The sequence below is a fragment of the Prionailurus viverrinus genome, chromosome F1, assembly GCF_022837055.1.
Source record: "Prionailurus viverrinus isolate Anna chromosome F1, UM_Priviv_1.0, whole genome shotgun sequence".
NCBI classification, from domain to species: Eukaryota; Metazoa; Chordata; class Mammalia; order Carnivora; family Felidae; genus Prionailurus; species Prionailurus viverrinus.
The window spans coordinates 63,453,290-63,477,004 of record NC_062577.1 but is presented as its reverse complement, the minus strand read 5'-3'; the positions used below and the strand labels follow the sequence as shown (position 1 = coordinate 63,477,004).

Here is a 23,715-nt window from a genome sequence, read left to right as displayed (position 1 = left end):
GTCACGTGATCGGCGGCTATGGCTTTTGTAGCCCCTACCGAGTGTCGCTCCAGCAGGATCTCTGTGCCAGTTAAATCCTCAGCCAGCTCCTCTGATGATACCATGCCACCAATGCCACTCATCCAGTTCTCTAGGTCCCTAGAGAAACAGACATATTGGGATTGACAGGACGACCACGCAGCTTGTTACAGGGCTACCTGTCCTTGGCTTTTTCCTCTCTAGAAAACATTTCTAGAGTAACACTTTCCATCTGTCTTTCTCTGCTGGTAGGCCCTCTGCAAACAGCCCTTTCACTGTTTGACTTAATAATGGCAATCCCCCATGTTTGAAAACGTCTTTGCATGTATTATCTCTTTCAGGTCTTGCAATAATCCTGTACGGAATTCTGGGAACTGTTTTGTTCTCAGTTTGGAGATGAGGAGGTCAGCCTAGAGAATGTAAGTGATGTTCTTATGCAGTATGAGTCGAAACAGACATCTGGACTGGAACCCAGACACTCGAATCCTGGACCGACACATATTCCATTACTCGTAATGATTCTTGTCCCTAAAAAGTGGATTCTTCAGTTTAAAGATCAATCTTTTATGGAATCTCGAGGCATGTCTTCGCTTTTACTTTATTCCTAAAAGAATCTAGTACGTGCTCTGCCAGCACGTGCATGCACACACACACACACACACACACACACACACACACACACACACTCCATGCTGTCGATGAGACCGGGGCCCATTTCTTACTCCAATAGCAGTCAAGAGGTATCACAAGGAGAGCTAAAGTCCATCACCCCAGAGAGTAATGTCAAGTAATAACGTCCTGACTAGCAACCCTGTGTGATGCCCAAATTAAGCATCACATAGAGAGCGTCCTTCCTCTTGTGGGAGAAACAGCAAACATCCACTCTGAGGCAGAAGGGTCTTTTCTCTTGTAAACTCATGTATTCACTTAGTCAAACAACTAGGGTTCACTGGGTGCTTATTAAGTACCAAACATTGCAGAAGAGACATATTTGTGTCTCCAAGGAGCTCACACTGTAGACTGAAAGAAAACAAACAAACAAACAAACAAACAAAACACAGAGGCTAATACCTATTTTTTCAAAAACAGCCTGGAAAGCAAAAGGGTCATAAAGAAGTAGAATCAGGTCAGAGTTGTTTGGACAGGGGGGATATTATTTCTGCATATTGAAGAGTAAGATTTCGTAAAGAGAAGGAGGCAGCATTTGACTTGGAATCTGAAGTCAGAGCAGAATCTGTATATACACAGAGCTATGAGTACATATATGATTGTGGGGGGCATCTGTGGATGCTATTTATTTATATTGTATGAAAAATGATAGCTTTCCAGAGAACCTGAATTGGAGAGGGGATTGCCAAGTGCAACTGCAACTATTTACCAAAACTTGCCTCCTTTTTTTTTTTTTCCCCAAAAGTATTACGTTGTGAGCTACTACTTTCTGGATCCTCAATTCCCAACACTCCTCCCAGGAGACTGATGAGATGGGGCAGAATGTGGAAACTGTTTCACAGATAGAGTGTATATTTGCTCAATTATGCTAATGTCTAGACTCTCTAGCAAGGTGATGGAAATTCTCTAAGATTCTATCTCAACACGTCTAAGCTTATGTCTTGATACTTGTCTTGACCCCTCTGACATGTGATCCGCTGCACCAGCTGCCCCTGCTTCATGAACATGGTACACCTTTCCTATCCTTGTGCCTTTGTTTGCTAGTTCCACGCATTCGTTAGGATGCGTGTTTGGGCTGTGTTGTGTTCTACCATGGTTATCTGTGCTCCTCTGTCCTTTCTAGTAGAAAGAAAACATCCATATTCTACAGCTGCTGACATAGCTCCCTGTATACTGCCCATGCTCTAGGCTTACTGGATTTACCTAGATGGCGTCACATTCCTTCCAACTTTGGTATCCTATGGCTTGAACTACCGAGCTGGAGCTTTTTGTCTTGCCAGAGGTGTGATCTGGATGTGGACATACCCTCCAAACCAGCCGTGAAGAACACCTATACTCAGACTGCTCCTGGAAGGTCTATGTAGAGATCAAACACGGAGACCGCCCACCCCACTTGGCATAGTCTGCCTCTGGAGCTTTACCTGGCTCTGTTGAGGAACGTGTAGAATTGCCGGGCCTCATTTAAGTCGTGCTTACGGTCCTCTGTGCACCCTAGAAGGTCATCCCACGTTTCCTTCAGCTCCATTCCCTGGTTCTGCAGATCACCAGCGGCATCTGGGTGGGACTCACTGAGCCGCTCTGCCGTCTCCCTCAACATGGTCACCTGAGGAGGTGCAAGGACTGAATCTCAGCAAAATAACACTTCTGAGCCCTGGCCATGTCCACTCCTCAAATAGACATCAGTGAGGTACAAGAACGTCTTACTACTTCATAAAATAATGCCAATGCTTTGGGTACACACAATAACTCCCAGAAGCAGTCAAACTTGACATTATCACCCTTCTTTTTAAGATAAGAAGGTGTCAGTTAAGTGACTCTTCTGGTCAGTGGCAACATCAGTTAGGAGCCCCCAAGGGTCCTGACTTTTAATGTGAAGGTCTTTTTAATATGGACATTTTCTGTGCTCTTTTTGCTCTGCACGATAATACCAAGCCGCATGATGCCCTGTGTTATTCCAGTGCGCATCTGGCAAGTTCCGGGGCTTTTTTTTAGAGTGGAGGGGGATTATGTGCTGTCAGTTCCTCACAGAGGGAACGGGAATATGATTGGCCCAGGCTATCCTGGGTGTGGCCAGTTCCCCCTCTGTCTGAGGCTGTGGGCCTTCTGTATGGTCTAGGCACCTGGAACCCACTACAGAGGTACTTGGACAGTAGAGGTCATTGCAATATGCTTTTCCCTCTGCGTTCATGGTCCTGGGCATGTCCTTTTGGTGCACCTGCTGTAGGGACAGATCTAAAAGCAAGTATGGAGTAAGATAAGGAGAAGTAGAAGAGTGTGGGACTGGGGAATTAAAGCAATAATGAGGGCATGGACAGGTGTAAATGAGACGGGGGGACGTTGGGACAGCTTGGGAGCGCACACCTCACCTTCTCTTCCAGAGGCATAAGGTCTCTCTCAAAGACCTCATGCTGCCGCTGAAGGGCCTGAACGCTGAACAGGTCTGAGCCGGGATCAGCAGCCCTGAGGGCCTGGAGCTTCTTCTCAATCTGCTCCTTCGTGTCATCTGCTTCTCTGGTTCACGAGAGGAAAAGACTAGAGTGACAGTGGATTCCACAGGCAGACCAGCTGGCTCCAAGGAAGTCGTTTCTACCATCATCCCCGTCACCCTTTCCGAGGTGCTAGAATGTAGGCTCATTGAATTGTCCCACCAATACCTGAGGCATAGGTACAATTCCCATTCCCATTCTCTATAGGCAAAACTGAACCCCACGGGGGCCACTTTCTCAAGGTTATTCCACCACCACCTGGTGGAGCCTGTCTGCACCAGCTGGCCTGGCTGCAGAGTGCACACTTGACTGCTTCCTGGCTTTCCACCTTCAGTCCTTCTAAGCAGCCAGACCCGTCTGCGTTTTCCTTGCTCTCCTCTGCATGCTCAAAAACACACGTAAACACGGGCAAGGCATTCGGTCACCATTTTGTTTGTTTGTTTGCTTACTCGCCTATGGATGTGTGGACAAAGATTTGGAATCAGATGTAAAAAATGGTCGAATCGATAGTCAGAGCCAATGTGATAACCTGTTGCCTACTGCTAGTTCAGAAATATAATGACTTAAACCTCTTGTGTCTACTCCCCGTTGCATTAACTATCATGCAGCCTGCGAAAAATGCACCGGGATCCACGGACTAGAAAATTAGAGCTCCTTGTCTGGGAGGACCCCGCGTGCCAAGAAAGGAATCCACTACTGAGACACCCAACCCCCTCTTATCTCTGTCTCAGGGGTGCTGTGCTGACCGCTGTGCGTCCCCTGCAGTCGTCAGCCTTGGGGGCCTTTCTGGGGTACCTCCTCACCTGTGAAACATCTGGACGGCATGGGCGCTGCCCAGCAGCTGTCGCTGCTCTTCTGCAAGCCTCTGCAAGGAGTCCCAGCGGTTATTCAACTCCTGAAAGAAGCAGACACACAGGAGTCCGCCGGAAAGCTAACGCAGGTCGCTCAGCGCTGTCCAAAGACCAGACGAGGCTTGCATCATGGCTGTTTCCATGTGATCTCTTCCGAAACTGCACAGGTTTCTTTCTTTCCTGGATAGTTTGAGCTTGGCCCTCATTCATGCTGTTAAGCAAGGGATCATTTTCCTTCCCCAAATGACGTTCCAGGGTGGAACCATCAACCCTAGATCAGCAACCGATGGTTGCTGCTGCAGAGACTAATTACAGTCTCCAAAAGGTGAATGGAATACGTTGCCTTGGTAGTTAGAAGTTTTTACCATATTTCTGCATCCTAGATTGACCAAGCTAAACAACCACTTAGAGCTGTACTTCTTTATAAAGAGGAAACAAGTTATTCCTATGCACACGCCTTCTCCCTCTCACCCCATGTCGACCGCCATAAAAGAGGCAGAGGACACATCTTCCCTGGTTTATGACAACCCAGAGAGCTGGAGCGGACCTCCCACTCACGTTCATCAGATCTTTTATAAAATCTTCATGATTTTAGGTCCCGATCTAAATCAGGTCTAGAAGGCCCCCACCTCCCATCTCTACTGACCTATAGTTTTCTCCTTCCTTCATCAGATCTCATCAGCGCTTGTCCCTTCCACTAAGCTTTCCTGACTAACCCTTTTCCACTGTCAGAGCTTCTTAACTGCATTTTCTTTGTATTCATGGGTTTGGGCATGAATTTTCCGTGTTTGTAAGAAAAGATGGAGGTATGTGCTGTGATCTATAGATTTCAGATCAGTTTAAATATATACATGGTTAGACCGTTTGAACTATTGTCTTTGACCTTATCTGAAGCCAGCTTTAGACCTTCTGCCCGTCCTAGCTGATCTGTGGAATATGACGCTGAATGTATTTAAGTGAGACGTAGACCCCCAGACCTCAGCCTGGCGGTGAGGAGAAATGGAAGGAGCTTCACTTACCTGACGTAGCTGAGCTCCTTCTGGCGTTAGAAGCTTTTCAAACAGAAGATCATCTGCCACCTTGTTGATATCCCTCAGCCGAGGCTCATTGGCCTTCAGATCCTGGGTGGGAACATTTGTCCAAAGCGGTATAAATCCCCTTCTCAGGAATCTTCATACCTTCCGGCTCACCTCTGCCCCAACTTGACTAGATATTAAACATACCGCTAACCTCGCCTGCGAAGCACAAGAAGATGCCCTCCGATCTGCCACTAAGAAGAGTTACCTTTAAGTTTTTTTTTCCCAACGTTTTTTTATTTATTTTGGGACAGAGAGAGACAGAGCATGAACGGGGGAGGGGCAGAGAGAGAGGGAGACACAGAATCGGAAACAGGCTCCAGGCTCCGAGCCGTCAGCCCAGAGCCTGACGCGGGGCTCGAACTCCCGGACCGCGAGATCGTGACCTGTCTGAAGTTGGACGCTTAACCGACTGTGCCACCCAGGCGCCCCAAGAAGAGTTACCTTTAGACTCCCTGACCCTCTGTGGCTATCAAGAACTTGGCAAGAGAGCTTCTATTTTTCTGGAGTGTGGAGCACATCCAATTTCCTAGATTCCTTAAAATTCTCTCCTGGATTAAGTGACGCCATTAAAGGAGTCTCTCCCTGAGCCGCATACTGTGGTTTCCAACCAGTACGAATTCCTTTGCTTTCTGTAGAATTTCACAGACTAAGCTGTGACCTGCTTGCTTTAGGTCATGTTGTAAGAAACCGCTCTGAGGAGCTTAGCACCATGCCTATGGGGACGATATTGTCCATTACATTATACAAAGGCCTCCTCGTGGGAGGCCACGAGCTTCCTCGTGGGAGTGTCATTCTTGGTGTTCTTTTATAATTTTGTCCTTGCCTCCCTTCCTTTCACTGTCCTCTTTTCTCTTTCCTTATGTATTCTGTGTATGTATATGCAATCCATATAATTCCTATTATCTATCTATCTATCTATCTATCATCTCTCTATTTATCTATCATCTATCTACCCATGTCTACCTATCTATCATCTATCTATCTATCTATCTATCTATCTATCTATCGATATCTATCATCTATCTATCCATCCATATGCCTGTGTATCTATCCATCTATTTACCCAGATTTCTACCTATCTGTTTTCTATCTATCCTCTATCTATCTATATGTCACCTTGAATTCTATGTAGAAGGCATCATAAGAAAAAGAAAGGAAAGGAGAGGTTTATATTCGCCACTAGATAACGTATAGAATAAATCTGTGAGAACAGAGGACAGAGGGTTTTAGGCAGGCAGAAACTTAGAAACTGTCCAGCTGTAGGGGCACCTGGGTGGCTCCGTCAGTTAAATGTCCAACTCTTGATTTTGGCTCAGGTCATGATCTCATGGTTTGTGGGACTGAGCCCCATGTCAGGCTCCGGGATGAGAGCTCTGGAGACTGTTTGGGATTGTCTCTCCATCTCTCTCTCTCTCTCTCTCAAAATAAATAAATAAAAACTTAAAAAAAAAGAAACTGCGTAAGTGTAAAGTCAGGTTGTTTTCCCACCTTCCCACCCCAGCTTCCCCCCTCAACCTGAGCTCCCAGAACACAGCGCAGTGTGGGGCAAGTGCGGAAGAACTCAGGGAGACCAGCAATCCCAGAAGGGTCTAGGAGCAGCAAGGACCACATGCTGCAGAGTCAGGGACTAGTCTCCTCTGTGTTTTCCTTCTAGCTCCAATACCCAGACAGGGATTTGAAATGTGGGACCCTCAGCAGCTCTGGGATGGATATTTAGCAAATGCGAAGTTGAACAACCACTTAGGGGCAGGCGTGGAATAAATGGAAACAGTAGTCACTTCCAGAAAGCCGTCTAGAGGAGAAAGTCGCTCGTTCTCACCGTTTGGAACTCGTCAAACTTCTTCTGCAGCTCCCAGACATCATCCAGTTCCACCCCGGTGTTCTCTGCCTTTTTCTCTTGGATCCACTCCAGCATGTCGCCTGCCTCGTAGGCCAGCAAGAACTCGTTGTAGCGTTGCAGCAGGCGACATCTGCGCTCCTCGGCCCTATCGAGGAGGGAGCGGTACCTGCACGGAACCAGGGAGAAGGGGAAGGCGTCGTGAAACATGAAACATGAGACACGTCTTTGCCAATAAGAAATGATTAGCCAAGTACTGTCTGGGTGGGCAGCCTCCAGAACTTACTGCTTCTCAATCTGTTCCTGGCGCTCAGTGATGCCGCCTGGTTCTTCTCGTCGCCGCTGCGGGAGCGTGGGAAACTCATCGTGAGCCAGTTTTCTGACGTAGACAGCGGGCACAAAGCCTTGGTGGTCACCAGCTTCCACCTTCCACCAGTCCTGAGGAGAGAGAGATCCCCACTCCTTCCTTAGGTCTCGGAAAAACACAGGTAGGAGAGGCTTCAACTCTCATAACGAAGCCTGTAGGCACAGGCACAGGCTGAGGGCAAGAGAAGCAAACCACTGCTTACGACTGGCGTGTGATTTTCACAGATGTTGGAGGAGGTAAATAAGGACTTGCAGGGATTGTACAAGTCAGCCTCCGAAATCAAGGATCTTGACGTGTGACATCAGACCTTTAACTACGGTGGAGGTTTTCAAAAACCTCCTTTTTCAAAAAAGTTGTTTGAGGTCTTTTGAAAAGAGCCAATATTTGGTTACTTTTCTCACAGACCCATCTCTGCCACATTGAAGAAAACCGAGTGGACAAAAGGCTTCTCTTTTTTCAGGGTCCCCTTAGCCCCGACCATTGGCGTCCCATCACTAGGGCCATTGGCACAGAAGGGAGACAAGCAAGGAGACAAGAAGAAAGGGACAGTTTAGTATCGCAGAACTGCCATTCATAGTTTATATGTCTTTGGGCTAATTACTGAAGCTTTTTGGGTCTTCATTTGGTTCACTGTAATTGGTGTTGTAACCCCAAAAGATAGCTACAGGATCTTACACGATATCTGGAAGAAAGTTACGACTTAATAGATTACGGCGATTTAAGAGAGACCGCAGTAGAAAGGTGTTGGAGGCCAAAACATGGGTATCTGGCAAGGTTGGGCGAGTTGACCATGGAAGGGCCATCTTGCCGACAGGAAGAAGGTCGGAAGGGAGACTCACCTTGTTGATGGAACTGAGCAGAGTTAAGACGTCATCTTTCTTCATGGTGACTTCTCGATTGCTACGGGCCTCGAAGTCATACAAAGCCACCACCCTCTGTTCTCGGGCAGCTCCCTCCACTGGTGCAGCCTGTTGTTGCTGGACAAAAGCAGGAAGCAGATCATGTCAGGCACCTGTTGGACCCAACGGTGGTGGGTTGCCCTGGGCTGAACGGAGGGGAGAGCCCCCGCACGGTTGCTGGAACCTCCCGCACGGTTGCCATAAGAGACAGATTGCAACATGTCGCTCCCAGAGATATTCTCCACCCTGATACAAGAGGGGACAGGCAGGCTGGAGAATAAGAACACAGAGTGAGCAAGTGAGTTTGTAGTTTGTCAGAAACATGGCAAATGCTCTAAGCACCAGTTCGTAAAGCAGGTAATAAAGGATTAAATGCACCAACATTTCAGAAGATTGTTTGAGAAAATGAAAGACCCACTATCTCTCATCACCTTCTCCATTTCCTGGGCCTCCACTGACAATCCTTCCAACCTCTTTTTTTTTTAACATTTATTTATTTTTGAGAGACAGAGAGAGACAGAGCATGAGTGGGGGAGGGGCAGAAAGAGAGGCAGACACAGAATCCGAAGCAGGTTGCAGGCTCCGAGCTGTCAGCACAGAGCCTGATGTGGGGCTCAATCTCACAGACCGGGAGATCATGACCTGAGCCAAAGTCGGATGCTTAACCGACTGAGCCATCCAGGTGCCCCAATCCTTCCAACCTCTTAACCCTTAAATTATAATGTCAAGGAAATGTGGGCCTTTGTTTTTATGTTTTATTTATTTTTGAGAGCAAGAGAGACAGAGTACGAGGAGGGGAGGGGCAAAGAGAGAGAGGGGGACACAGAATCCGAAATAGGCTCCAGGCTCTGAGCCGTCAGCACAGAGCCCGACGCAGGGCTCGAACCCACGGACTGCAAGATCATGACCTGAGCCGAAGCCGGACACTCAACTGACTGAGCCACCCAGGTGTCCCCTGGCCTTTGTTTTTAGAGACGGGTGACCTACAGCACAGGAAAGGCCACAGAATTTCATACAATTGAGACCATTGTATCTCTCTTTAGCAAGCAACCTGCTCTCCAAGGTATTTGATTTCCTACCAATATACTTTCTGCCAATATCACACCTCTGAGAGAAGGAACAAATTACGATCCCCCCTTTGTAAGCAATGGCTCACCCCTTCTTCAGATCAGAGCGGAGAGTGTATACCTCCCCTCACAGGCTCCTCGGGTTTTCTATCCCTCGAGTACCGCGTGTCCTCCACAAACACAGACGCACACCCATCTGCTCATTTAGGCTCCACCGTGCCAGCCGAGGACGGTGGGCACGCAGGCTCTGTGCACACATGGTTACTGGGCATACACCGCCTGTCTGTTGTCTACTCCTGGCATGTGAGTCCACAGCCTCTCCTTCGAAAGGCTGTTCCCCGTGTTTCTGTTGTTCCTTCCACTACCCCAAGGAGGCGCCCCCATCCTCTTCGGAAGAAGCCTCTACTGCTGGCTCTGGCTCCGGGCCAGCCTCACATTCTCCACCATTCACATGCGCTATATCCCAAATGCACCTGGCCATTCTGTGCCGGTGCTTCTTGCCTAGAAAAGCCCTTCCTGTCCTCGTCTGCACAGTGAACCACCTTAAAAAAATAACTCAGATAAAGCAGTTCGCCTCAGCTGTGAGGATCTTCCTAGCCTCCAACACTCTTATTTCAGGAGAGGGGAACACTCTTTTCTTTGAGACCCTTTCTCCTGTTCATGTATCTATCATATGCACTTATTTGCTGAAATCTCTGATCTCCTAATAGACTGGAACTGTCCTGCTGTCGGGATTATTTTTTATTCCGGTTCGCATCGGGTAGACATCTAATAAATGTATAAAAACAACTAAGAAGGAAGACAGGGAATCAGGAAGGACTGTAAGAATGAGATATAAATAAAGGATAGGAGTGGGAATATAAAAGGAAGGAAAACAGAAAACAAGAGTACGTCAATGAGAACGTGATTGCTCTTACGAGGAGAACCCCTTCCGGATGAAATCTCTGCAAACGCTATGAAGAGGCTACAATTTCTGCTGATAAGGACCCTAGAATTTAGCATTTTCTTTGCAATTGTTTCCCAGTTATTGGAAGTAAAAGCCAGTCATAAAGAGAGTCCTGTGTCCTCTGGTGGGGATTGTGGCTTCTGACATCTCAAAGCCAGAATTCTCACCTGGCAGGCCTCCGCCTGGTCCCTCAGGGCTTGCATACTGTTCCCAAAGGCACTCAGGTCCACCAGGAAGGCCTCGTGCTTCTTTAGAAGAGCCTGGATTTGTTGAGGAGGGATCGTTAGAATCGAATACAGGAAGAACGCGAAGAACGCTATGCATTCCTGGGGGTGGTGGGGCTATAGTCTCGGGTTATATCGGTTGTCCTCATTCTCGGTAAGAGACACTTTCCATCTATAATAAAGAGGCCTTTTGCTAACTCTAAATTGACAAGGAGTAGGAAAACAGGAGTTAGAAGGTCAACAATTTCGATATATTTGCTTAATCAAAACGAACTCAAAATAGCACAAGTGTTTTATCAACACACATCACAGCTAGTGACGTTACTGTGTAGCATTCAACATTAGCATACTTTAGATGCCCACTGCAATTATCCCCAGCACTGAAGGTTTGCTAAATACGATACCGGCTTACCATAAGGCAATGAGCAAGACCTAGAAGATAATTATGACCCTTAGGGTACATGTCTGCCCGGTTTTATTTCAAAAAAGTAATTGCAGCGCATACATGTTAGAACCATGGTTGGTTTGCGAAATTCCAAGGCTAGCCTTAGAAGGTTAGGATGGGACCAAGACAGGGATGGCTCTCTGGGCATGCCTTTTCGGGTTTAGATAATCTTTAAGGAATCTACAGATCTCTGTGGGATCGGGAAGATGTAGTGTACCTCTTAGGACCTGTGTCCACTGCAAGGTTATCCCAGCTGGTGAAGGCCAAATGTGTTTACTCTGGAAGCCCCAAAGAATCTAACAGAGCGTGCGGCTGTCCCGCAGTCTCGTGCCATTTGGTACGTACTAGACGATGTCCACCCCCATACTCCCCTTACCCCAGCTGCTTCTTCATCGGCCCCATAGTTAGTGTTGTCTACAATAGGCGCCTTCTCTTGGATCCACGCTTCGGCTTCATGCAGGTCAGCCAGGTACTGCTGGAACTGGACATTGGCCTCAAGATCGTTCTGCCGTCTAGCTGCTCGAGCCTGGAGAGACTCCATGTTGTCATTCAAAGCCTTGACCCTGGAGGCCACATCTTCTGCAGCAAAGTGCCCTGTGGAGTAGTTAGTTAAAAGAAGGGTGAGTACCCCCCTCCTTAACATCACCATACCTCACTCCTTTTGGTGACCTGGGAGAGACAGAGAGGGAGGTAGGAGGACACTACCGTGGGCAGTCCGTGTGGCGATGATAGAGGATGGGTGGATGTGCGTGGCAGTGAGGGGGGTGGTGTGGTCTGTAACACGCAGACCTGAAACAGAATACCCGGGTGTGGGTCCTGCTCAGAGTTCCAAAAACATATACCGTCTAGAGTAAACAGAAAATCCAACCGATCGTTGCTTCTGCCCGGAAGGTGCTTAGTACACAGGAACAACTAGAAAACTGGGCAGATCGCAAGATCCGATGATGTTCAGGCAACAGGCAGAGGATCGTGACTCATGAGAGAAGGGGCAGAAATGACATGTGCCCCCCCATGCACGGGGCAGTCTCTAGGTTGTGCTGGAGGGTGAAGCCGGCTGTCACACCGGGCCGAGCAGGCGGACCAGAGCTGGGACAGGAGGGACAGCCGGAGCCCACGGAGCAGAGGGCCGAAGAAGGGTGCCACACAGAGATGGGGCTTCGGAGGTGTGTGCCAAGGTCCCCTCGTGGGTTAGACTGGTGCCCCTTGCACACGTGTGTAAGGAGACCCCTCCAGGCGAGGACAAGGTGGCTGCAAAGCAGGAGGCCCCACATCCCTGGGGCCCACACGGGGCTGCAGATAAAGTCAGCGCCCAGCAAAGTGCACTGGGATTACAACACATGAGCCGAGTTCTGGCAGAATTGCACCCCAGTAGTGGCCCCGTCTCTAAACCAGCTCCAGGATGCAGTCTTCCTTGGGGGTTCCGAGAGGCTCAGTGATCGCCATACGCAACAAATGAAGAACAGCACACCAGGTTATACTGTAATCAAATTTCTGAAAATCAGCGATGAAAAGCATAAAAGGGTAAGAGAGAAAAGAGACACATTCCACACGGGGGAGCAGAGATTGTGGTGAGAGCGGACTTTACATCAGAAACCCTGCAAAGTCAAAAGACAATTCAGCAGTGTCTTTAACATACAGAAAGACAGAGGCTGTCTCTCAAGAATTTTATGTCTCCTGAAAATGGGTTTCAAACAGAAGGCAAGGGGCACCTGGGTGGCTCAGTCTGGTTAAGCATCTGACTCTTGGTTTTGGCTCAGGTCACGATCTCAAGTTTCATGAGTTTGAGCCCCACGTGGGCTTTGCTCTGACCGTGCAGAGCCTGGATGGGATTCTCTCTTTCTCTGCCCCTCTCCTGCTCTCTCTCTCTCTGTCTCAAAATAAATAAATAAACTTAAAACATTATTTAATAGTCACCCTTTCAGATACTGAAACGGAAAATTTTAAAACAAAAGAATAGACAAGTGTATATTCTATTCACCGTTAAAACAAAAGGGCATTATCACACATCATGCAGGGAACTTCACTGTGCATTTATGAAAGAAAGCCTATGCAAAAGGCAAGTAATGTCTTAGCATTATTATGAAACCCACAAAACCACAAGTGGAGAATCACTACTCTAAACTGAACACACATACACACAACTCCCCTAGACACATACCCCACAGAACTATAGCTACTAAACACATATGGAGAGAAAAATGGAATCACAAAAAAAATGCATGATTAACCCAAAGACCGTGGAAACTGGTAAGGAGAAATAAATAACAAGATGCTAGATTTAATTGCAACCATATTGATAATTGCATTAACTGCAAATGTTCTAAACAATCCCAATAAAAGGGAGAGATTATCAGATTGTGTAACATAAAATCAAAGTTTAACTGCATGCTGTCTACAAGAAATCTGCTTTAAACATAAAGAAACAGAGTACGAGCAGAGATAGAGAAATATATATTGTGCAAAGATGAATCAAAGACAGCTGGTGTGACTGTATTAGAGTCGTGCTAAGTAGGCTTCAGGGTATGACCAGGGATACGGAGAGCTATACCATAATGTTAAGGATTTAAATTCATCCAGAAGACACAACAAACCTAAATATATCCGCACACAATTAACATAGCTTCAAAACATGAAACGGAAACTGATAGAACTGAAAGAAATAGACAAAATCCACAATTACAATTGGAGATTTCAAGGAAAAAAAAATAAGGTGAATCACTGTAATAACATAGCAACCACAAATGAATCACTGTTGAGATCTGAATTTTTGCAGAGCCATGTGAATTTTAAACTGTACTTTTGATAACTGGATCCTGGCTGGCAACAATTTATTCTTTTTCTGGCCCCAATTTATTCTTGAATCAAGGGAGAAACAATCCCAGTGTAATCTACTGTTGCTTGGAATTTGATGCTTGGTTTTGAGCATCATATTTAAGCAGTAGGGGTTTCTGAAGACGGGAGGCCAGGAGGGAAGAGACATATCAAGACTGTATAAAGTAAGGGATTTAAATAAATGGTGCTATTTACCATAAAGACTATAAGACATTGGGAACCTAAGGCAAGTCTTCACAGATCTGGAAGTTCCCAAGTGGGGAAAGGGTGTGATCTGTTTTATGGGGCTTTAGAACTTCAATTCTAAATTCTGCAACTCCTAGAGAATCTATCAGTTCTTGGCATAAAATATTTTCTTTATTGGCTTAATTGGAAAATAGAAATGACTGGTTTGTGAGGTAGGAGGGTTCCTATTATTGGAATATATAAGCAACATTGTGTCATCATTGCACCTGTCAGAAATGCCCAAGGGGAATTTCTGCATTGAGGGGGAAGGTGGATCATTTGTACCTTTCAATTCCCATGAAGCCCTAAAATGGAACAAACTTCTTCCCTTAAGTTTAACATAGTGATGATTGGCCAGTTCAACCAGAACCGATCGTACCTTCCTCTACCATTTTGTTTCCCCTCTCCGTTATCGTTCGGACGTGTGGCTCATGATTGGCGATGTCATCCTGGATGACCTGGTGTCTGTTCAGAAGTTTCTTGGAGGCAATCAGGTCCTTGCCTACAAAGAAAAATAATTTCAGGGCCTGGTGTGGTTCTAGTGTAGAGAATAAGAAGAGGCTAAGTCTACTTCTTTGTAACTCTTCGACCTACAAGTTCTTCTTTTGAGGTTGTGATCTCTGAGTGCATTTCCCGAAATTTATATTATTTTTCTGAATTAACTCTGCTCAGCGTTGTTCTTCCCCTTGCCTCTTTGTGCTAAGAAGATTCAATTCCTCATTTTACAAAAGACAATAAATAAATCACTGTTCTCTTCGGAAGATAGGTAGAGAGGCGAGTAACTCCTCAGCTAAAACTTCCAATATCTTGCAACCAATTGTCTTTCATCAGATTACTTTCTAAAAGGTAGCCTCTTGCACTGACTAATACCCACGGGTGTCAGAAAGTTATTAAATCTTCCAACTTAGGTTGTTTCACCAAGAAAATGGTGTGTTATCTGTCTCGAAGTTTTCTTTGTTAAGATTAGAAATGACATATAAATGCCTCCCTTGCTGTTAACATTCACAAGCACCTCCTAAGTGGTATGCATGGTTAATTTTCCTCCACCTTCTTGGCTCCCGAGTTCCAGGTGTTGACTTTACCGTCCCCTGTCTCCTGTCCACGGGTTCCTCCCTCTTCCTTCAACGTCCCTTCCTTATACTTCCCACTAAATGACTTTCCAGAAACTGTGCCCATGGACTCTTCAAAGAGGTCTTTTCACTTCTAGAAGTTTTCCCAGACTGTCGTCATCATCGGCTTCTCATAGATGTGGACACTGAGTTCTCCTTCCACCTGTGGCCTCCCACTGATGAACTGACAGCTCCTTAAAGACCGGAAGTCTGTACTTTCTCTGCCGTTCTGCCCTCTTTTACCCTTTCAGAAGCGCAGATCATTACGAAAGGGAGACACTGACGCTACGGACAAAATCACTTGGTACCTTAAACACTAACCATGGCTGCTCAGCCAATGACCTTGGCAATACGTTAGAGTAAGTAGCGAAAAGCTGAGCACTCCAGCTCTTCCCAGAGGTCTCCCATTCACGACACTGTTTGTGACTTATTCTAGGAGGTAAACTTCAGTATGAATTTTTAAAAAAACCTCCTATGGAAGACTGGAAAATATTTTCCCGAGTGTGCGGGGAGAAAGCTGAGAGTAAACCCTGAAAGCACCCCCACCATTGCGTCCCAGCTCTCTCAAACGGTCTGCACACCCTGGACCTCCCCCGTGGCTCTGCCCACTCATGGTCAAGGACTCACCAAGGTAGGTGGAAGCCACCGAAGGCTCTGTCTCTTCTATCCAGGCTTCCTCATCCTCTGTGTCCCTGAACAGCTGCAGCAGGTGCAGAAAGTCAATGAGCTTCTTTTTCCGGGTGGCCAGTGGCTCCTTCAGGGCTTCAAACCGGGACACCAGGGACTCCCGCCTTGCTTGTATGTCACCAGCATTGGGATGGCCTATTTCTTCAAAATATGCTGCCAGGTCTGTGAGGCTGTCCACCTGATCCTGAGGGAGAGACGGAATAGGTGTCAGGAAATCCCATCATTTAAATGTTTTTTTGTTTTAGATTTATTTATTTCTGAGAGACAGAGAAAGAGAGAGTGCAAGCCGGGGAGGGGCAGAGAGAGGGAGACAACAGAATCCAAAGCAGGCTTCAGGCTCTGAGCTGCCAGCACAGAGCCCGACGCGGGGCTTGAACCCACGAACTGTGAAATCATGACTTGAGCCAAAGTCAGACGCTCAACTGACTGAACCACCCAGGTGCCCCAGGAAATCCCACCATTTAGTAGAAAGGGGTGGGGGGGGATGGCATGGGGAGGTCGTGGGGAGAATCAACTCCCATTGGTACCGCGTGACGACTTCTAATCACATCCGTGAGACAGTGTGGCAGGGGTTGCTGGATTGAGGACCCCTTCTTCACCTAAGAGCTATTTATAGGAAAGTAATTCTTAAGCCACTTTGCAGAAAGACTGAATATGTATAGAGCTGATATAGAGCTGATTCCAAGGGAATCAGGGAAACCACAATAATCAGAGCCTTAACTGTCGGGGAGTGTTAATAAATCGTGGCCCTGAGCCAAACAGAGGGAGCCTTTCTCTCTCGGCTCCCCTTCTTCTCCTTTTCTCCCCTTAACCTGAGCTGCAGCTGTAACTAACACGGGAACTTCCCAGGCTGAACTTGGTTGTGTAGCAGGAACAATGCCCAGGGGATGAAATGTGAGGCTTCCAAAAGGAATGTCACTGTTTTTGTTACCTCATTTCAACCTCCATCAACCCCCCCCCCCCCAACCCGCCACCACTGAGGGCAACCAAAGAGTCTGGGTTTGTTTCAAGTTTTCTTTTCTTGTAGATTACTCTGTCTGTCCCAATTAACCCAAAGAGCGGACATCATAAAAGTGTATTTTAATAAGACAGATCAGTAGGACTTTCTAGGGAACAACAGTCATTTTAAAATACAAGCTAGGACCCCGGGGGATAAGAAAGTGAGTCAGCTAGAAGTGGGCTCTCCGGAACATCACACACAGTGTCTACACTCTAACCACTCCGTGGATGAGCTTAAGTCACAGTCTGGTGGGATGTCAGGGGGATAACCCCGAAACTAAGAGCCTAACGTATCTGCATCATAGTCCTCGCCCTGCTGGCAACGTTCTCTGTGACCTCGTGGAAGTCGCATCACTGCTGTGGGCTTCAGTGTTCTTAACTAAAACATAAAGGAAGTGGGATTCGAGGTATTTCCAAGCTTTGCATCCCGGGGTGCCAGAACAGGAGGAGGCAATGTTGTCCAAACCTTCTTGTACAGGTGAGAATCGGGTGAAAACACACACCGGAGGTGACCTAACTAGTGAGTGACGAGCCGGAATACGAAGCCCAAGTTTCTGGCACGGAGGGTGTGATGCCAAAGGTAGGAGAGCCCACAAAGCCCCATGAGCCACGGGGTTCTGACAGAGGCCACGAGCACCCAGCGCCATGGCCATGTTAGAGAAGATCTGAGGAAGGGGCAGCTGACCAGCTAAAAATCGGGCAGTTTTACCTTTGGTGTCTCGCTCTCTTTTTCTTTCGAGAATTACTTATCACGAGTGTGCTCGGAGCACAGAGGGATGCCCCGGCCTACCGCGGCCAAAGGGCTGGCGACCCACCTGGCGGGTGGCCACAGCGGACTCCAGGAGGCCGTGTTTCCGGAGCAGGCTTTGGATGTCTGCCAGGCCTTTCCCGTAGTCCTCGGAGGCAGCCTGCTCTTCTGCCTTGTCCAGCCAATGTTCTAGGTCCTCCGCGTTGTTCTTGAACTGTAGTTCCTGGTTAGCGTCATGCAACTGCGTCCCTGGAAGAAGGCGTTCGGATTGAGACAGGGGCCATCGCTTTCTCATTACACAATGGCACACCTTCCATCAACGTAAGGAGGAATACAGTATGTTGATGTTCTGATGAGAAAAAAATATAGATAACCATCCCGGATGTGGTTATACAAAAAAAAAAAAAAATCACCTTGAATTTGTAGAACTCAGATGGCATTTGTTTTTAAATAGGGTAGCGTTCATTCTCAAAACAAAGGTACACAATCAGTTTATTCCCTGGTGACTTACAGTCCCCCTGTATTAGATTTTAACCATCCTGGGTATTTTCCTACGACGTTTGTTACTCTCTAATGAGGCCTCCTTTTCAAAGGAATCCAAACCCAAGTACTGCGTTTCTCCAGGGAAGGATAAAATCAGGATTGGCTCCATTTGAAATTTCTGGGTGTCTTTTTTTATAAATGTCTTTCTCAGAACATTGCCAGTCCTTCTTAGTCCCCATCATGAGCCATGCCTCACGATTATCTCTTCCAGAAAATGCCTTGATTATCCACATTGTTCTCAACTAAACTCTTCATTCTTTGACCTTACAGCAATTATTTGCATTATATCTGTGAGGCAATTTATGTGTCTCCTGATGGGGGGGGAGTAGCAGTGACGTCTTACTGTTACTGTCAGGTTAGATTTTCCCCTAAACCCAAAATTAGAATGCTATCCAACAGAATGAGCATGGTACATCTCTCCTATAACTAGGGCAGAGTCATGTCTATAGATGGAGTCTGCATCTAGCAAGGAGATTATTGATGGGAAAACCTCTTTGTTTGTGTCAATTTACTACAACTGATTTTCTTTTTTTTTTTCCAATATATGAAGTTTATTGTCAAATTGGTTTCCATACAACACCCAGTGCTCACAACTGACTTTCTAGAGAAAGGAAGTTAAAGGTGCCTAGAAATTATTCAAGTAGACACGCGGCGATTTGTTTTTAAGAGCTTACGGCAGAGCCTGAACACTCTCAAGGAGGCAAAAAAAACAAGTCGTCAAGCCCTATTCATAAGAATAAATTTAGCAGGAGCATCACATGTGGTGCTGACAGCCTTAATGTCTAAGTTAATAACCCGGGTCATAATATCTGGTCTCATCTATAGAACCCAAATATGTGAAACTTGAGTTAAGGAGTCTAGTTCTAGGTGCGTAGCCAATGTTGGATTCATGGGTCCAGAATGTTTATTCGGGAAAAAGAAAAAAAAAAGTGGGAGCAAAGTGAAGAAACCAAAAGTAATTTCGCTTAAACCTACATACGTGAAGAGAACATAAAACTGTCCATATCTAATGCTGTGATAAATTCGGGTTGGATTGTAAAAACCCCTTGATCAACAAATGGCATTCCTTCTCACGTAGGTCATTCAAGGTAGCAGAGATGAAAAGGGTAGGTTTCAGAATTTAGGAAGTAGCCTTTGACGAAAACCCTTGCTCCTCACCTTTCTGCTCCATGGCTGCCAGCAGCTCCTTCCAGAGACTGACCACCTCAGCCACACGAGCAGTCACCTTTTCTGAGGCGTAGTGCTTAGCCTCAATCATTTCCTGGCCAGTTTTCTCCAGCGTGTTGAGCAGGCGTTGATTATCTTGCAACTCCTTTTTGAAGTCTTCTTGCTTTTTAACCCGGCTCTTCAAGTTCTGAGTATCCTGAGACAAGACCGAAGACAAGGAAACTATTAACCTAAAGAATGGGGAGCAGGAATTTTGAGGATAGGGGTCACTTGTCCCTGTAAACACAACAGCATTAAGGAAAGGAAACAAGGCAACAGTTGTGGTCCGAGTACTGAGCCAGAGAAGGTTAGCAAACTCACATGGCCATCCCCTCCATCTATCCACACAGCACATGTGGCTAATCGATTCTTACATGTATTTCTACAGAGCCTAGATAACTCCTGAAGATTAATTTTGAATAAGGCCATGCAAGTATAAACAATCAGAGAACCGTCAGGAAAGGTGACAAGTTTTCTCATTCCTGTCCTGATACTTGAACCATTCACCCCTTTGCCCCATCTGGAGAAGATCTGTTTACCCTCCCTTCTCTGGAGGCACAGCTCCTCTGAAGAATGCGAACACAGGTTATGGAGTTTCACAAAATGAAAGGTACAGATAAGATGCTCAGGATCAAGGTATACATTGAAGACTGAATGAAGTCAAGAAAAGGAAATATTGTGAATAGATATTGGCCTAGAAATTAAGAGACTAATTCCAGCCTTGACAGTAAATGTGGAAGTGTATGAATATATATACGTGTATGTAATAGTTTATATTACATAACACCGATGAGTGAAAAATACGCATGTTACACAACCCCAAGGTAGAGAAATCTATGGGTCAGAGGTAACTCAAGAATTTGCCTAAGTCGCATAACCTGAGACAGAACAGGGAGAGAATTCAAGCCCTGGTTCACCTTCTCCAGAATTCATGCTTCAAAGGCTTTTGTTAAACTGCCTTTTAAATAACTGTATAACTTTGGGCAATTTCCAATTCAAATCCAAATTCCCTTTCCAATTCAAATCCAAATTCCCTTTCCAATTCAAATCCAAATTCCCTTTCCAATTCAAATTTTATTGGTTTCTCATCAGTAAAAATAAGGAGCCATTCCCTTCTAGATAGAAAACTGTGTAACTCTGTATTACGTCAAACCTTGAGGTTACATTTTGGTTCCTAGTAGCTTTCAGTAAACGTGAACATCCACTGGGATCAGACACAGAGTGTTCCTATTCTGAAGGTGCCCAGGAGAGCAGAAGAGGGGGCCAAGGGGCAAGAAGCAGCCGAATAAAAAACAGTCCCTCCCTTTCCCCGTTACGTTACAGGACATTAGAAGTTGTGCCAGGGAAGAGGTGAGAGGCAGCAGGGCACGGGAAATCCAGAAGCCAGATTCTTGGCTTTCAGCTTGATATTGCATCTTGAGGGATTCATGACGCTCCTCTGTAAAGGAGGCTCACCTGCTGAACACTACTGTCCTTTCCACGCTAAGACTTTGTCCCCCGAAACTCAGTCCTGCTGAGCGAGCCCAGGGTCTGAAAACCCCGCTTACCTTGTAGTCTTCATCATCGGCCAACTTTTTCTTCTTGTTGACCCAGTTCTTTAGGTCATCTGAGTCCTCATACAGTTTCTGCAGAAGCCACGAATCCTCCAGAAGTCTGCGCCGCATGGCAGCCCGGGCACGTAGGGCATCCCGCCGGGACAAGAGCTGCAAAAGCCGTGACCACACTCATGGTCAGCACAGCCAAATGTGGACACCTGAGATTCACTGCCCACCTCAATGCCCATGCCCCCAGCGCCTCCCCTGGCCCCTCGGCACAAGCAGGCAGACGTGTGTCTGCGGCCTCGGACGTACGCTATCCCGGAGAGCAGCGATCTTCTCGGAGTCATAATGGTCGTTATCGATCAGCTTGGTGGCATTGTTGTCTAAGGTCTGAAAAACAGAAACGATAAAAACTGGAGTGGTTTTTCTACTGGGGCCCCTGAGTCAGTGGCCAGCATTTGGCCAACTGTAGACAGGAAGCCCGGAAGTGTGAGAAGAGTACAAGTTTTGGGATCGGAGATCTGGGTACTAGGTCCGACCTCTGTCACAACTTCCGTTTCAAAAATGTATACCTGACAAATTAATTACCCATTTATTCCATAATATTTTTAAAATCTAGTTTATAGTATATGCATTTTGGTGTCACTTGAAGGTGAATAGTTGATCTATTCTGAAGTTTTCAGGAGGATGCACTGTGGATATAGTCATGTCCGGTAGCCAGCACCTTCTCTCTCTCTCTCTCTCTCTCTCTCTCTCCTCTCTCCCCCTATCGGTTATACATCTGTATCTCTAGCTGCATGGGAACAAGTATCCAAAACGTTTACTCATATTCATTCATCAACTCCTCAGATTTTTAGAGCTCAGAATGGGTTAAGGGATAAGGAATAGGAAAGTAATCTTAAAATAAATGAAGCATGGGGGCAGCTGAGTGGCTCCCTCTGTTAAGCATCCAACTTCAGCTCCGATCATGATCTCACGGTGTGTGGGTTCAAGCCCTGCGTCAGGCTCTGCACTGGCAGCTCAGAGCCTGCTTGGGATTCTCTCTCTCTCACCCAAAAATAAATCAATAAACATTTATAAATGCTATCATTTTTAAAAGAATAAATTATTTTAGCTCTTACCCGTGACAATCAACAGAGTGATCACATGGATTGATAAGAGACCATAGTAATCTCCAGGTTGACTGAAGATTGACAGACAGGGCTTGGAATTTTATGGTTAGGGTTGTTGCTGCTGGTTGTGGTCCTATATGCAGATGTGTGTGAGTTAAAAGCCAGTACCAGCCTAGGAGACAGCCAAAGACATAGAGTCTACTGGACCAATAAAATCTTCCTGCACTTGTCTGAGCCCTGCTTATATGTTGACCAGTTTCTGGGACATTGTAACGTGGGCTTCACAGGAAGACCGTGGTTGCATTAGATGGGAGACACAAAGCTGAGGATATACAGGAATGCATAGATGTTACTTAGGCATCTAGATTATACCAGAGAAAACTAAATGGAGACATTCCTGGAGAAGATCAAGCTAAATAAATAATACGTTATAAGTAAAATACCTTTCAAACTTCTAAGTAATGGTTCTCTATCAGATGTGGATCCAATAATAACCATTCACACGGTAGAAAAAATAAGGCAGTCCTGCAATTCATCGGAAAATGCGAATGGCCAAAATCTTTAAAAACTTTCGAAATAACGCTTTGTGGAACAAGAAATGTGACGGCAAGATGGGTATGAATACTTTTCTGGATGTTTCCTCTTTTAAAAGTAATCCTCACGTTCTGTCTGGCAGTGACACGTGGTCCTCTCTGAGGACGCAAACAGACATGGATGCGGCGCCCACACTGGGGGCGCTTCTTACTGTGATCTTCTCCTCCTGGGCATTGAAGGCCTCCTCAAAGTCATCATGCTTCTGCAGAAGGGCTTCCACGCTGCCCAGGGAGTTCCCCAGGTCCTCATCTTCCAGGAAGGCCTGTAGGAGACAGAGAGACACAACTCCGTTCTCCTCACTGGTGAGATCATTGCTTTTGGAACACCTCTGACACAGGGACTAAGGATGGAAGGGAGGTGGTGGGAGAGCAAGGTGGGATTAGCACATGGCGGGATGGTGTGTGGGGACCAATCTCAAACAGCAGGAACTTCGGATGCCTTCCTAATCCTCCCGCACACCTTTACCACCTCTGTCTCTGGGTCTGTCCACATAGAATCCGCCCGGCCAATCCAGGCACCATTCTGAGCCCCCAGCGCTACCTCAAGAGGACCCCTCACCTCCTTCAGGACATCTCTGCTTAACCCTGACTCATCACAACTTTCTATCCCTGATCCCTTAGCAATTTGATACACATTTGGCCTCCTGTTGGCTTGCGGTTAAAGCCCCTCTGCTGTGTATTTAGGTATTTTTCTAGGCTTCTGTTCATGAGGGAATTCTAAGAGCCTCATGGAAAGGGCTGCTCTCTTCTTCTCCCCACGGATCACCCTCCAGTTCCTAGGAGAAGCCCCAGCCTTCAGCAGCAGTTGTGAGGGTACCGATGGCAGTCCCGTGGTAAAGGGTCCCCTCCTGTTACCTCCTGTCTGCTCATCCAGCTGTCCACCTGCTCACTGTCACGATAGAAGAGGTGCAAGTACAAGCACTGTTCGTACTGATGCTTCCGCTGGTCCCACAGCCCTCGCAGGGCAGCCCAGTCGTTGGCGAGTATGGTCATCTTTGGAAAGGAGGAGACAACGTGAGCGCCCAGTCAATGCCAGGCCTTCGGAAGGACACACAAATGAACAAGAAGCGGGCTTTTCTCTGAAGACGTCAATGTCTAGGTGAACAACGTGGCAGGGAGATGAGGGTAAAGGCCACAACAGAGGCACAACGATACGCTTAATACGTAGAAATGAAGGAGAAGAGATGAATTCCGATGGGAAGAAGCGGGGAGTAGAGTGCGGCAGGTGTTGCACC

The 23,715-nt window shown here is 46.6% G+C and overlaps 1 protein-coding gene across 2 annotated transcripts in view; it reads right to left on the bottom strand.

Annotated features, from left to right (window-relative positions):
• Nucleotides 1–23,715, bottom strand: part of SPTA1 (spectrin alpha, erythrocytic 1) — a 65,808-nt gene that overhangs the window by 28,040 nt on the left and 14,053 nt on the right. For both annotated transcript variants that reach the window (XM_047840778.1, XM_047840777.1), the window contains exons 11-28: nt 23,336–23,473; nt 22,633–22,743; nt 21,088–21,165; nt 20,785–20,940; nt 19,190–19,394; nt 17,556–17,737; nt 15,682–15,925; nt 14,325–14,447; nt 11,265–11,482; nt 10,387–10,479; nt 8,147–8,284; nt 7,227–7,378; nt 6,923–7,109; nt 5,044–5,145; nt 3,977–4,068; nt 3,054–3,198; nt 2,109–2,290; nt 39–138 (exon numbers count right to left, since the gene is read on the bottom strand). In XM_047840778.1, coding sequence (XP_047696734.1) covers nt 39–138; nt 2,109–2,290; nt 3,054–3,198; nt 3,977–4,068; nt 5,044–5,145; nt 6,923–7,109; nt 7,227–7,378; nt 8,147–8,284; nt 10,387–10,479; nt 11,265–11,482; nt 14,325–14,447; nt 15,682–15,925; nt 17,556–17,737; nt 19,190–19,394; nt 20,785–20,940; nt 21,088–21,165; nt 22,633–22,743; nt 23,336–23,473 — 2,646 coding nt within the window. The remainder of the gene's footprint in view (nt 1–38; nt 139–2,108; nt 2,291–3,053; nt 3,199–3,976; nt 4,069–5,043; nt 5,146–6,922; nt 7,110–7,226; nt 7,379–8,146; nt 8,285–10,386; nt 10,480–11,264; nt 11,483–14,324; nt 14,448–15,681; nt 15,926–17,555; nt 17,738–19,189; nt 19,395–20,784; nt 20,941–21,087; nt 21,166–22,632; nt 22,744–23,335; nt 23,474–23,715) is intronic.